Raw genomic sequence first — 12,995 nt, 5'->3', positions numbered from 1 at the left:
TGATGTCATGAACTGTTCTTTCTTTTAAATCTGCTGTCATCACCACTCTCCAAAAAATAAATCCCCTCCCCCTCTGTCAGTACAAAGCTGCCCTATCTCCAACATCCCCATCCTCTCCACATCCTCGAAATCTTAAACACTGTGGGATCTTTCCTGGAACTCCATGTTTGAACCTCTTCAATCAGGGTTCTGCCCTGTCATGGTACTGAAATGGGTATGAGCAAAGTAACAAATAACATCTTGCTTGACTATGACAAAACTAAACAATCCATCTGTGTTCTGTTTATCCTTTCATAGAATGTAGGATTGCTGGTGAGACCAGTATTAGAAAAGACATCTGCAGCAGGTAGATGGTTCTGATAGGATCTCCTTAGAGTAGATAAGCCACCACCAACCCTTATACTACTCATCTCTGGGCTTTGTTCAGTCCAAGACTAAGCAGTGACCCATTAATAAATCTTGGCACAAGAGGCATATACTTGAGTAACAAGAGGTAGTTTATTATATACTAACAAGATAAGGGCAGGACTAAGTCATTTGGCCACTTAAGCCTGCTTGCCATTTAACAAGATTAGAGTTAATCCGCCCTTAGCAGTAGAGAAGTAAGATGAGCAAACTGGAACAACTATAACAGGTAACTATAAGCTACAAGCTCTTTCTGGAGACAGTTACTGATTATTTTTTAACCTGTTCAGACACATTGAGACACATTGAGACACATTTGCAGAAGGTGAGACTTGAAGCTGGACCTTCTGGGCCAGATGTCAGGACACTACCACTAGGTCAAATAAGTCACAGAATCGATCATATAAAACTCAGTGGGTGGGGCTATACAAAAGATTTGTACTAATCCTTTCAGGGCAATTACCTTGTACATCACCTCCCTCAAGCTTTTCTGTGCTTAACATATTACACAGTTACTCAAACAAATATATAAAGTACAACATAATAATTTCTCTTCCCCTTAAGGCTCTGACCAGAGTTAATGTTTTGGGTCCAGTGATCCTTCCTCAGAACTGATGGCAGCTAGGAAAAAGCTGTTCTTTTGTTGGTGGTATTTTGTTCTCTGGGTTTATTTTAGGTAGAAAAGTAGATAGGATACAAGGATGCTATAAAAAGTTAGACTGGTTAGGTAAGTGAGCAAACATTTGACAATGAAGTATGATGTGGGAAAATGTGGAATTGTCCATTTTGGCAGGAAGAATAGAAACATACTAGCTAAATGGTGAGAGATTGGAGCGGTCTGATATGCAGACAGGTTTGAATGCCTTCTCCAGGAATCACAAAAAGTTAGTGTGCAGGTACGTAATGTAATTAGGAAAGCTAATGTCATCATTTAATGCGAGGGGTATTGAAAACAAAAGTAAGGAGGTTACGCTTCAGTTAAACTGGTGAGACTGCATATTGAATACGGTGTTCCCTGACACCCCTGAAAGGTTCACATTGCATTTGTGGAACGTTCTGTGAATGCACATGTTGTGGACCACCCTGCCAGTGAAAAACAAATACGGCCTCCAAGTCAGCACAATTAACATGAGCAAATGGGATGGAGTGATATCACTGGGTACTGCAAGTGCACGTGTTAACCATGCATACTGTCACTTATCGAAGGAGTAGCATTCTAAAAGCTTGTGATTTCAAATAAACTTGCTGGACTATAACCTGGTGTTGTGTGACTTCTGACATTGTCCACCCCAGTCCAACACTGGCACCTCCACATCAGCGCACATGCATAATGATAGTACTTCAGAGAAATTAGCTGGGATTCTGTTCAGTTAAACGCGCACTGGTTAGACTAGTATATTATATTGAACTCAATGTAAATTGAAGGGTGTAAACGCATTGAGGCAGTTCAGAGAAGTTTTACTAAAATAATATCTGGAACAGTTGAGTTGTCTTATGGGGAGGGCCTGGATAGACTGGACTTGTACCCATTGACTTGATTGAAATGTTCAAAATCGTGAGGGGACTTGACATGGTGGATGTGGAAAAGATGTTTCCTCTGATGGCAGAATGTAGAACTAGGAGGCACTGCTTAAAAAAAATTAAGCAAGAGAGAAGGAGAAACTTTTAGTTTCAGATTATGGAGAGTTTTTGGGAACATTCTTTGTCAAACTAAGATGGAGGCAGAATCTTTGAAAGTTATGAAAGCAGCGGCAGGTGGACCCTTGATATGTAATGGGGCAAAGGGTTCTTGGGGATCGGCAGGAATGTGGCGCTGACATTACAATCAGACTGGCCATGATCCTATTGATTGGCATGAAGTGCTGACTGGCCTCCCACTGCTTCTAATTTGTAAAGTTTGTCGGAGAAATTCCAGCTTTAAAAATGTTTTAAATTACAATTAAACTTTAATAACTGATATAGCAAGATTAGTTTTCCTACAAGTGTTATAGTTGTTGATATAATTAAGATTTAAACTTCTTCAAATTTTCTTTGAATGTTTTTCTTTGATATAAATTATTAAACCTTTTTTAAAACCATTAAATTGAAATGGTATTCTGTCAATAAAGCTTTTAACTTCACCTTTTTATTTGAAGACTAAAAATTTTTTAAGTTGCCATTTTTTCCATTTAATATTAATATGGAGGTTTGACACCATTTTACTCCTCTTCTTGGTGGGATTTCCACCCTTGTTAACAATATGGATGATTGTCAGATGCTATTCTGCTCCTTCATCAACCAGTTCATGCTCTTTTTAACTGAAGAAAATGGTGTTGTGATATTTCTGCATCTTTAAATATTTTTGATTTCACAACAACAATTTATTTCAACTCCAAAATGATTATTTTTTAATTAAATCTTCTTCTACCTTTGGCTTTAAGGTTCTGAACTCTTGAATTCTCAAATAACCTCGTTTGTGAAGAACATTTCCGCAGCTTACATGAATGGTGCTCACCATGGGAAAAAAATGCTTGTTTTAATTAAGGTAATGAGTTTTGCCTATTTCAGCTTCCCAGACCTGAACAGTTGCATTAAAATACGCATTTTCATCATTTTCTCTCAGGAACTCAAATTATAACTGGAATCCATTGTCAGTCACTTCTTTTCTCTGGACTACGACTCAGATTTATCTTTTTGTAGCTTCATAAAGTCATTGAGATGTACAGCATGGAAACAGACCCTTTGGTCCAACCCGTCCATGCCGACCAGATATCCCAACCCAATCTAGTTCCACCTGCCAGCACCCGGCCCATTTCCCTCCAAACCCTTCCTGTTCATATACCTATCCAAATGCCTCTTAAATGTTGCAATTGTACCAGCCTCCACCACTTCCTCTGGCAGCTCATTCCATACACGTACCACCCTCTGCGTGAAAAAGTTGCCCCTTAGGTCTCTTTTATATCTTTTCCCTCTCACCCCAAACCTATGCCCTGTAGTTCTGGACTCCCCAACCCCAGGGAAAAGACTTTGCCTATTTATCCTATCCATGCCCCTCATAAATTTGTAAACCTCTATAAGGTCACCCCTCAGCCTCCGACACTCCAGGGAAAACAGCCCCAGCCTGTTCAGCCTCTCCCTGTAGCTCAAATCCTTCAACCCTGGCAACATCCTTATAAATCTTTTCTGAACCCTTTCAAGTTTCACAACATCTTTCTGATAGGAAGGAGACCCGAATTGCACGCAATATTCCAACAGTGGCCTAACCAATGTCCTATACAGCAGCAACATGACCTCCCAACTCCTGTACTCAATACTCTGACCAATAAAGGAACTCTTTACGAATCCTTAAGTTTTTAAATATGATTTTCCCTAGTTTCTGCCAATTTAAGCTTTTAAAGTAAAGCTGCTTTTCTAGTCCAGATTGACTGACACTGTTGCAAGAGCTGAGTATTGTTTTTAAAGCTGACACTTGCTTACAGAGGTCCTCTCTATTTTAACAACAGTGTTTCATTCTTTCTTCTCTTCACATGGCTGTCATATCTTCATTTCAGACAACAGTGTGCATTGCTGCCATCGCCTTGCAAGAGAAATCCACAGCAAGTGCCTGGTTCTTCTTGGATTTCCTTTGGTTAGAGGTACTGCCACCAATCTTTCTCACAATAATAGCCTGACGGTGCTTATTGTATTAAGTGGTGAAGGATGAACCACTAATTTATCTTCTTGTCAGAAGAAGCATGTACTTGAGGAACAAGAGGTAGTTTATTATATACAAGAAAGAAACATAGAATCCCGACAATGTGGAAGCAGGCCATTCAGCCCATCAAGTTCACACTGATACTCCAAACAGCATCCCATCCAAACCCACCCTCCTACCCCATCCCTGATAACAAGTTACAATAAGACTAGCTTACTCCATTACATTTGCTAAGAGACACTGATATCTCCTGAGAGACTGACAGAATGGAACAACTACAACAGACAATGAGAACTGACAATCCTCTCCCAGAGAGGCTCACATATGTTTCAGTGGGCGGGGCTTTTTAAGAGCTTTGCATTCACCTTTTCAGGCCAGCTATCTTATACAACAGCCAGAATTTATTACCTATCATTAGTTACCCTCGATAAGGTAGTGGGGAGTTGCTATCTTGAACCAACGCAATCCATCTGGTGCAGGTGCACACACACTGCTTTTAGGAAGAGACCCATTCTCAACCTGTTGGCAGCCTTTAATACAGCTGATCAAACCATTCTCCCCAACATCTCGACACTGTCATTCAGCTGGGCACAAACATTCACATCTGGTTTCTTTTTTATTTACCTAATTGACTGGACTTTGGGCTCCACATTGTTGCCTCTGATGTTGGCCAGGAACTATCCTTGACCTGCCCCCATTTTTCATCTATCCATTGCTCCTTATCCATATCCTCTCCAAATTTGTGCACCACTAACATAGAGGTTTACCTCACTGCAAATTCTCTTGACCCCTCCAATGTCCTTAAATAGCTAGACAGCTTGTCCAACATTCAGTATAGGATAAGCAGCAATTGCTCCAACTAAACATTGATATGACCCCTTTTAACTCAAACCTAGCCATCGACCCTGGCAAGACTGTTTGCAATCTGAGATATGCTTCTGACCACATACTCGTGTTGCCAATTCCCACCTTCATAACTGTCTTTGTCTCAGATCAATATATTTTTGTGACTTGACTATATTGCTCCTGGCCAGCCTTGCTATAAAATTCTCCTGTTATGATACTATTATTTCATTTACTTCAAGTCAGAAAGATATCGTTTGACTTGTGTAGTGTAAGGTTCGCTATTTGTGGAAGACCCTATATTGCTGCAGCATCAGATTTTGTGATAGTCCTTGTAAAGAGCCCCACCTAAAGATACTGATGTATCTTTTACTTTCAGATACTGACTGACCTACTGTACATATGCACTGAAATGGGCTTATTTGTTTTACAAAATACGTTAATAATATATTGCATCCAAGTAAACTGGTTTTATGTAAATAGTGACACATTCAGGTTTAGAGTGATGGTGCAAGCTTGCATCTAGTTCGTTAATTGTTGTGCAAACATCTTCAGTTGCTCCACCAATGACCTGACCTTCACCGTAAGATCAGAAGAGGGGATGTTTGCTGATGATTGCACAATGCTTAGCACCGTTCACGACTCCTCAGATACTGAAGTGGTCCATGTTCAAATGCAACAAGATCTGGACAATATCTAGGCTTGGGCGTACAAGTGACATGTAACATTCATGCCATACATATACCATGCAATGATCATCACCAATAAGAGGCAACCTAACCACCTCTCTTGAACATTACTGAAACCTCCCCATCCTTGGGGTTACTACCAACCAGAAACTTTATTGAACTTGTCACATGAACACATTGGCTACAAAAGTAGGTCAGAGGCTAGGAACACTGCAACGAGTAACTTGCCTCCTGACTCCCCAAAGCTTGTCCATCGTCTATGAGGCACAAGTCAGGTGTGTGATGGAATACTCCTCACTTGCCTGGATGGGCCCATCAACACTAAAAAAGCTTGACTCTATCAAGGACAAACAGCCCACTTTGGCACCATATCTATGATCATCCACTCTCTCCACCATTGATGCTTGTACCAGCAGTGCGTGCTATCTATAAGATGCACTGCAGAAATTCACCAAAGATCCTTAGACAGCACCTTCCAAACCTATGACCACTTACGTCTAGAAGGACACGGACAGCAGATATATGGGAACATCACCACCTGCACATTCCCTTCTAAGCCAGTCACCATCCAGACTTGGAAATATATCATCATTCCTTCACTGTCATTGGGTCACAAACTTGGAATTCCCTCCCAAAGGACATTCTGGATTAACCCACAGTAGGTGAACAGCAGCAGCTGAAGAAGAGGTTCATCACCATCCTCTCAAGGGCAGCTAGGGACGGGTAATTAATGCTGGCCAGCCAGCGATGCCCAAGTCCCAAGAGTGAATAAAAAGAGAGAAACTTTATACAAACCAGGAACTGGAGAAATTCTGTACTGATATAAAAGGAACCATGAAAACCTGTGCAAATGTTCCATCTGGACAAATTTCACACTGGCTATGCTTAAATTAACACATAATACAATTCTGCTTCTTTTAAGAACAATGGCATTGACAGCAGGAAACCAAGTTTCATTGTGCACCATCCTTTTCAGTCTATGTCATTAAAATGAGACTATCCCCAGTGACTACTGAGAAAGCCTCCTGTCAATCATGGACAAGAAATAAGATTTCTCTACCTTTGGTCCTGGCATTCCTGGAGATCCTTGAGGCCCTGGTGGTCCCTGACGACCCAGAAACAGAAAGAAATTACTTTTGCATGGAGCAAATTGGAATATTTTTAATGCAAGATCAACATTCTTCCAGAGATCATGCATTTTTCTTTTAGAAGGTCAAAAGTAAGAGCACAACAATACAATACAGGGCTGAGCAGCTATTGGCTAAGAATGTTCACAGTAAAAGGCATTAAACTAATAAAACACTAATGAAGCACAGTAAGCAATGATTGGTTATAATAGTTCACTAACAGGGTGGACCAAAGAGCTTACATTAATGGCTGGTTATGTACAAAGTGGACATTTTCTTCACTCGACAGTGCATTTACACTGTTGCTGATCAGGACTTCAGCATATTAGACAATTATTTACAGTAGTCTGATTTTATAAAAATACAGCCATAAGTCAAAACAGCACATGCAGTAACCCTCAGGAATCCATCTTGTTACCGTCACAGTTAAGGTGGTGATCCTCTGTCGAGAACGTCAAAATTAAAGAAAGAAAACATAAGAACAAATTGGTAACATTTTCAAAGAATCTCATCTGTGATTTATTTCTGTAGTTGGTCATGCACTGAAATCCCTTGCACATTGAATAGCTGGTTGGTTGCTTTTATTTATACTCGGGTCTGATATTTCCTCGGAACTGCACCTTTTCCATAACTTAACCAAAAGCCCCATCTGTGGGTGTACACTTGGTTTCCAATTCAGCAACTCTGAGGATATTCCTAGTCCAACTATCTGTGCTTGTTACCTTTCGATTAATAGAACAATTCTTGAATAGGTGCAACAAAATCTAAGACCACACCTGAGTGGATGTTTTTCAGTGGAACCTTAAAGCATTTTGGAAAAGAGATCATCTAAATTAGAAGGCAGCATTGGCTAAAAATGATTTGGAGATGCTAGTGTTGGATTGGGGTGTACAAAGTTAAAAATCACACAAAACCAGATTATAGTCCAAAAGGTTTAATTGGAAGCTCTAGCTTTCGGAGCGCTGCTCCTTCATCAGATGGTTGGGAGAGAGGATCGCCAGACAACCACCTGATGAAGGAGCAGCGCTCTGAAAGCTAGTGCTTCCAATTAAGCCTGTTGGACTATAACCTGGTGTTGTGTGATTTTTAACTTTGACTAAAAATGACTAACTCCCATAGGAGAATAACATCACCTTTTCTTATATCAGACAGATAAGAATGCTAAAGTCTTCAAATTAGAATCAACTTACTAGTAGATCTCATGTGGGGATTCCCTCCCATGAAGTGCAGCCTGTGACAGCTCAAACCCATTTATGGTGGTGACAGGAAGACAGTTTCAGCCCATCTGCTAGGTCTTGATTCAAATTCAGAATTAAAAATAAAATGATATTTCCCAAAGTCAATGTGATGATTAGATGGTAATTTTAGCATCATCACTTGAGTTACCACCTTGCAGAACAGATCACCACCCCCCCGCACTTTAGAAACGTGCCATTGAAATCAATGAAAATTGAAATGGGAGACTGATGGAGCCACCAACAGACGGACAATCTGCTCTGCTGTTTATTGTTCCAATCAAAGCAGAGAAGATGAGAATTATACCACTTAGTCTCATGATTATGTATTCACTATTATCCTTTATATGTCGTCAATACCGATTCCACAGGTAAAGGCCAACCAAGGAACCATTAGTGCTTCAATACAGATACTCCCACAAGATCGTTTAGATTCGCAATAACTCTTGTTTATTACTGGATAACATTTCCTAGGATAAAATGTACTTTGCATAAATTTTTTTATTACAATGCAACAGCCCACACAGATGGATAGAAGCTCTTAAGATTGCCATGGTAACTGAGCTTTTAAAAACACAATCCAGGACCTTAAAACTAAAGGGGAAAAGCTCTCAATTGTAACATCACTTCTCAATAACAATGTCTTAAAGTTAAGCAGTATTTGATTAATATATATATTTATATCGAGCAATCTGTGTTCATTCTTGTGGTATGCAAATTAAAAGGGCTTGCTGTTCATAACATCACATCTGGTACCTATATTGATCACTACGATATAAGCTCAATGGAAAACAAAGCTAAGAATTTGTAAGTGCATGATTATTCTGATTATTCTTTCACAAATAGTATATACAGACAGGAAAACAGAATTGCTCCATATGACGAGGCATTGAAATAATAGAAGCAGAAGGCTATAGTCTTTCATGATCCCAATCTAATATTTGCATTCTGAGCTCAGTTTGCCCTTAAAGCTATATTAATCTAATAAAATCTTTGAAGATACTGAGATAAAAAGAACTTCTTTTATCAACAGATGTTTCAGACCACAGAATCAAACAGAAGAGCCAAGAAATAAAATTGAGATTAAAACAGAGATACAGCAGCTAAGTTAGCACAATCTTGCTTTGGTGCCATGAGTACAGACCTCTGCCCCGACCCTATCAGAGAATCTGAGTTCAGAGTAGGGTCAGCTAATTTGTATAATTCTGCCCATCATCTTTACCAGTACGGGGACCCCCATGACATAACTGGGGGCTGGGAAGGGATGATGCAGGAACATACAGCACTGACAAGCCACTGGGAAGAAGGTGACTGCAACAAGTGGTCAGGCTGGGGAAATGGAAGAAATCAGGCACTTCTTTTCCAAGGCCAATCTCATTGATGTTCCAATTCCAGAAAGGAGGATAAAGGGCTATGGGGAACAGGAGGAAAGTGGAGTTGAGACCAGGATAAGATCAGGCACAATCATAGCCGGTTCGAAGGGTTGAATTGCCTACTCCCACTCTTAATTCCTATGTTCCTCATGGATTTACACTACAGCATTACTTAGCACTAACTGACTCTAAGTTACAAATTCACCCAGAGAACCCCACTCACCTGGAGTGCTTGATGGATATTGCCGTTGTAGTCTATTATCTCAGTTACCCCTTGTTCTCCTTTTTGTCCAGGTGGACCCTAAAAAAGTATCATTACAATTCGCATTGAATTCAGATCCGCATATGGACAATGCATGATTAAAGAATACCGAAAAACAAAATATGGCAACTCACTCTGGGTCCCATTGGCCCTGAATCCCCAGGGTCTCCACGGTCACCCTGGAGAACAGAAAAATTATAATTCAGTTATATATCTGTGTTCATAAAACAGTGTCAGACAGTTTAAGGCTCCCTAATTCATTGTTCTGCAATTACAATTGTGCAAAGACCTGGGTCAAAATGTTGAGAATGACATTGCGAGTGTGATGGACAGAAATTTCACACCAGAAATAACAAATGGGAGAGATTGATTAGGAAAATCTGCACTGAGAGCTTCACTTGATAAACTAGGACCGTGAATCTCAATGGGTTTCTATCTTTCAGTTTCTTGGCATGCAAACATTTAGTCCAAAAACATGAACTTTTGGATACTCTCTGACTTCAGTCAGAATTAATTGGCTTACAAGGCAACAGAGATGTCGGGGAAATGACACTAAACCAGTAATCAGATAGATCCAGGCTAAATACTCTGAGGATATGAATTCAAATTCCACCATAGCCAAAGACAAAATTTGAATGCAGTAAATGTCTGGCAATAAATGTCTGGAAATAAAAGCTAGTCTAAAAGGTGACTATGGGCTGAATCAGACTTTTTCTAACTATGCCATTGCATTGACTTTGTTGGAGAAATGTTTGCTGAGAGGCCTAGTAGGATTTCTCATTGTATCTGATCAATGCATCATCTACTCACCGTCCCATCTCTACAGTGACTCTCTCATTCAATTCTAGCTCCATCTAGCCACAGCTATTCCCACAACAACTCACTGCTCAGCGGATATCCACAAAAGGACTGGCTCTATAGAGACCTGATTAGATTACTTACAGTGTGGAAACAGGGCCTTTGGCCCAACAAGTCCACACTGACCCGCTGAAGCGCAACCCACCCAGACCCATTCCCCTACATTTACCCCTTCACCTAACACTACGGGCAATTTAGCATGGCCAATTCACCTAACGTGCACATTTCTGGACTATGGGAGGAAACCGGAGCACCCGGAGGAAACCCACGCAGACACGGGGAGAATGTGCAAACTCCACACGGTCAGTCGCCTGAGGCAGGAATTGAACCCGGGTCTCTGGCGCTGTGAGGCAGCAGTGTTAACCAACGTGCCACCACGCCGCCCACTGCGTCATCTTTAAAAGGCCTCTTCGCCCATCAAACTGATACTGACTGCACCCACTCTTGGTATTTTCCCAGTCCTATTCTAGTTGTGGGCCATTCGAAAATCAGTTGACAGGTCAGACCCAGGGTGAGTAGGAATGAGATTGATTCTGGGGACAAAACACTTTACACGGATCAGCAGCAGTTTGAAGATATATTTGTGGACTCTTCTCTTCCTCAAATATGAAGCATTCAAATCTCTTTTGTGTTCAGCTGTAGCTCGACTACGCAATGCAAGGTACAAATAAATGGTTGATGCACATTGCACACTTCACCCATTTTACCCAAACTGTGCAATTGAGATCCTCCAGCTCGTGAAGGGATCCAAGGTTCACAATTGAACAGCTTCGTGCTTATCTCGGTTGGGGGCTGGGTGGGGGGGGTCTGATACTTATCCAACCAAAGGCCCACCTGAAAACAATATCATGCGAGCCTGGAACCTCCAGAGGGTATGCAAACTATCCTCTCCTGCATTTATCACCATTTTTTACTTTCACGGCCATTTCTCAGCAGAGAAAGAGAAAGATGACCAACAGTTGAACGTCATTCCTGCTGTATAAAGCCAGTTCAATATTATAATATCCTCACTGTTCATTGCAAAACTGACTTCAAGTTCTCATCTGTGAAGCTTTATTCACTCAAACATTTCTTACCTTTTTGTGCACGTTTTTACACAACATCATGATACAGTGGTATAAATTTTAGTCAAATATATCACTGCATGACATCTTTGTGACACACTCATACTTAAACTCATGTGTGGAATTTAGTGGCCTCCCACACAGCACAACACTCTAACAGGTAGTAATGTGAAAGGAGTGGACCTCGTCAGATACGTAATACAATGGATAATCAGGAAATGACAGAAATGAAAGCACGGGGCATACAGAATCTTGTCAAACTGGCAGAAAACCAGCCATTGGGGTCATGCAGGGTACTGTACAACACCATTGTAATCTAAACTTAGAGTTGGAAGCTCAGTGACTTGATTTACAGGTAATGCAAAGTTAATCATCTGTGTTGGGTCCCAAAACTGAAGAGGATACATCATATGACAAAATCAATATACCTAGGAATTGGGCAGACAAATGACAAATGAAATTCAGTGTAAATAAGTGCACGGCATTCACACATTAAGCCAAAACATTCAGAAAGGAAGGAAAAGAAAATAACATGTATGGAAAATAACATGTATGGAAAATTTAAAAAAAGAATCTTGCAGCCCTACTCAACTACAAACTGAAGATTTTGCAACAATGCTCAGTGATACTGAGGAAAGTAAATCAGGTGTTGAGATGTCAGAAAATGCCAATCTTGAGCCATAATAAGTGAAGCTGTTCTCCAATTATAAGTCATTGGAGAAAGTGCACTTGGAATACTGCATGCAGTTTCGGTTGACACAGGACATAAAGCATGTTGCACAAATTGAGAGAATATAATAGAGGGCAGCCGGAAAGGTTGAGGGATAGATGGAATAATTACAAACAGCAATTATGTAGGCCAAGTAATTTATCACTGGGAAAGCGTAGGTTGAGAGTTGTATATGATTGTTGATTTTAAAATTCAAAGTCAATTAAAATAAATGTCAGTAAGTTGTTTCAAATTGCTTAGTGAAAAAAAACCACAGGACATGTCTTGTGCATGAATGGTGGTAATTTTAAAACCAATGTGAAGAAACAATTTCAATGTGAGAGTGATGAATTTATGGACATCCATCCACGGAGACATGGAAGCGGCAGGCTGAGATTTATTCAAATGCAAACAGATAAATTGCTTGCAGGAAATTATATTTTGGATGGGTGCATGTGTAATCTGAGCCAGAAAATTTGGTAACTGTAGTATTTCTGAAAGAAGCATGTGACTTTGAACCTCTGGTTCACAAAGCTTTATCACTGGGGTTGTCCTCACCCATGTCCGGATCTGAAGCAGACTAACTGATACAGATTGATTGGCATGATTCAACATCAACTCTATTATTGTTCTGGCATATCGTACCAGGATAGTAGGCAAACCAGATGGCCTTTCATGTTTTTTCATTTAGCAATCTTTATGCCTCTATAAGTTGCAATATCACTTTGCAGCATTTGATGGAGCTATTTCTTGCTCT

General features: G+C 40.3%; 1 protein-coding gene across 12 annotated transcripts in view; it reads right to left on the bottom strand.

Moving 5' to 3' along the window:
• The window catches only part of LOC122552211 (collagen alpha-1(XXV) chain), a 647,058-nt gene that overhangs the window by 70,327 nt on the left and 563,736 nt on the right, over positions 1-12,995 (bottom strand). For 11 of the 12 annotated variants that reach the window (XM_043694864.1, XM_043694871.1, XM_043694887.1 and 8 more), the window contains 4 exons: positions 9,742-9,786; positions 9,569-9,646; positions 7,156-7,179; positions 6,671-6,715 (listed from right to left, as the gene is read on the bottom strand). In XM_043694864.1, the coding sequence (XP_043550799.1) occupies positions 6,671-6,715; positions 7,156-7,179; positions 9,569-9,646; positions 9,742-9,786 (192 nt within the window). The remainder of the gene's footprint in view (positions 1-6,670; positions 6,716-7,155; positions 7,180-9,568; positions 9,647-9,741; positions 9,787-12,995) is intronic. The other variant, XM_043694849.1, reaches the window with a different exon arrangement.

The sequence above is a fragment of the Chiloscyllium plagiosum genome, chromosome 1, assembly GCF_004010195.1.
Source record: "Chiloscyllium plagiosum isolate BGI_BamShark_2017 chromosome 1, ASM401019v2, whole genome shotgun sequence".
NCBI lineage: Eukaryota > Metazoa > Chordata > Chondrichthyes > Orectolobiformes > Hemiscylliidae > Chiloscyllium > Chiloscyllium plagiosum.
This window is presented reverse-complemented; position numbering and strand designations above follow the sequence as displayed.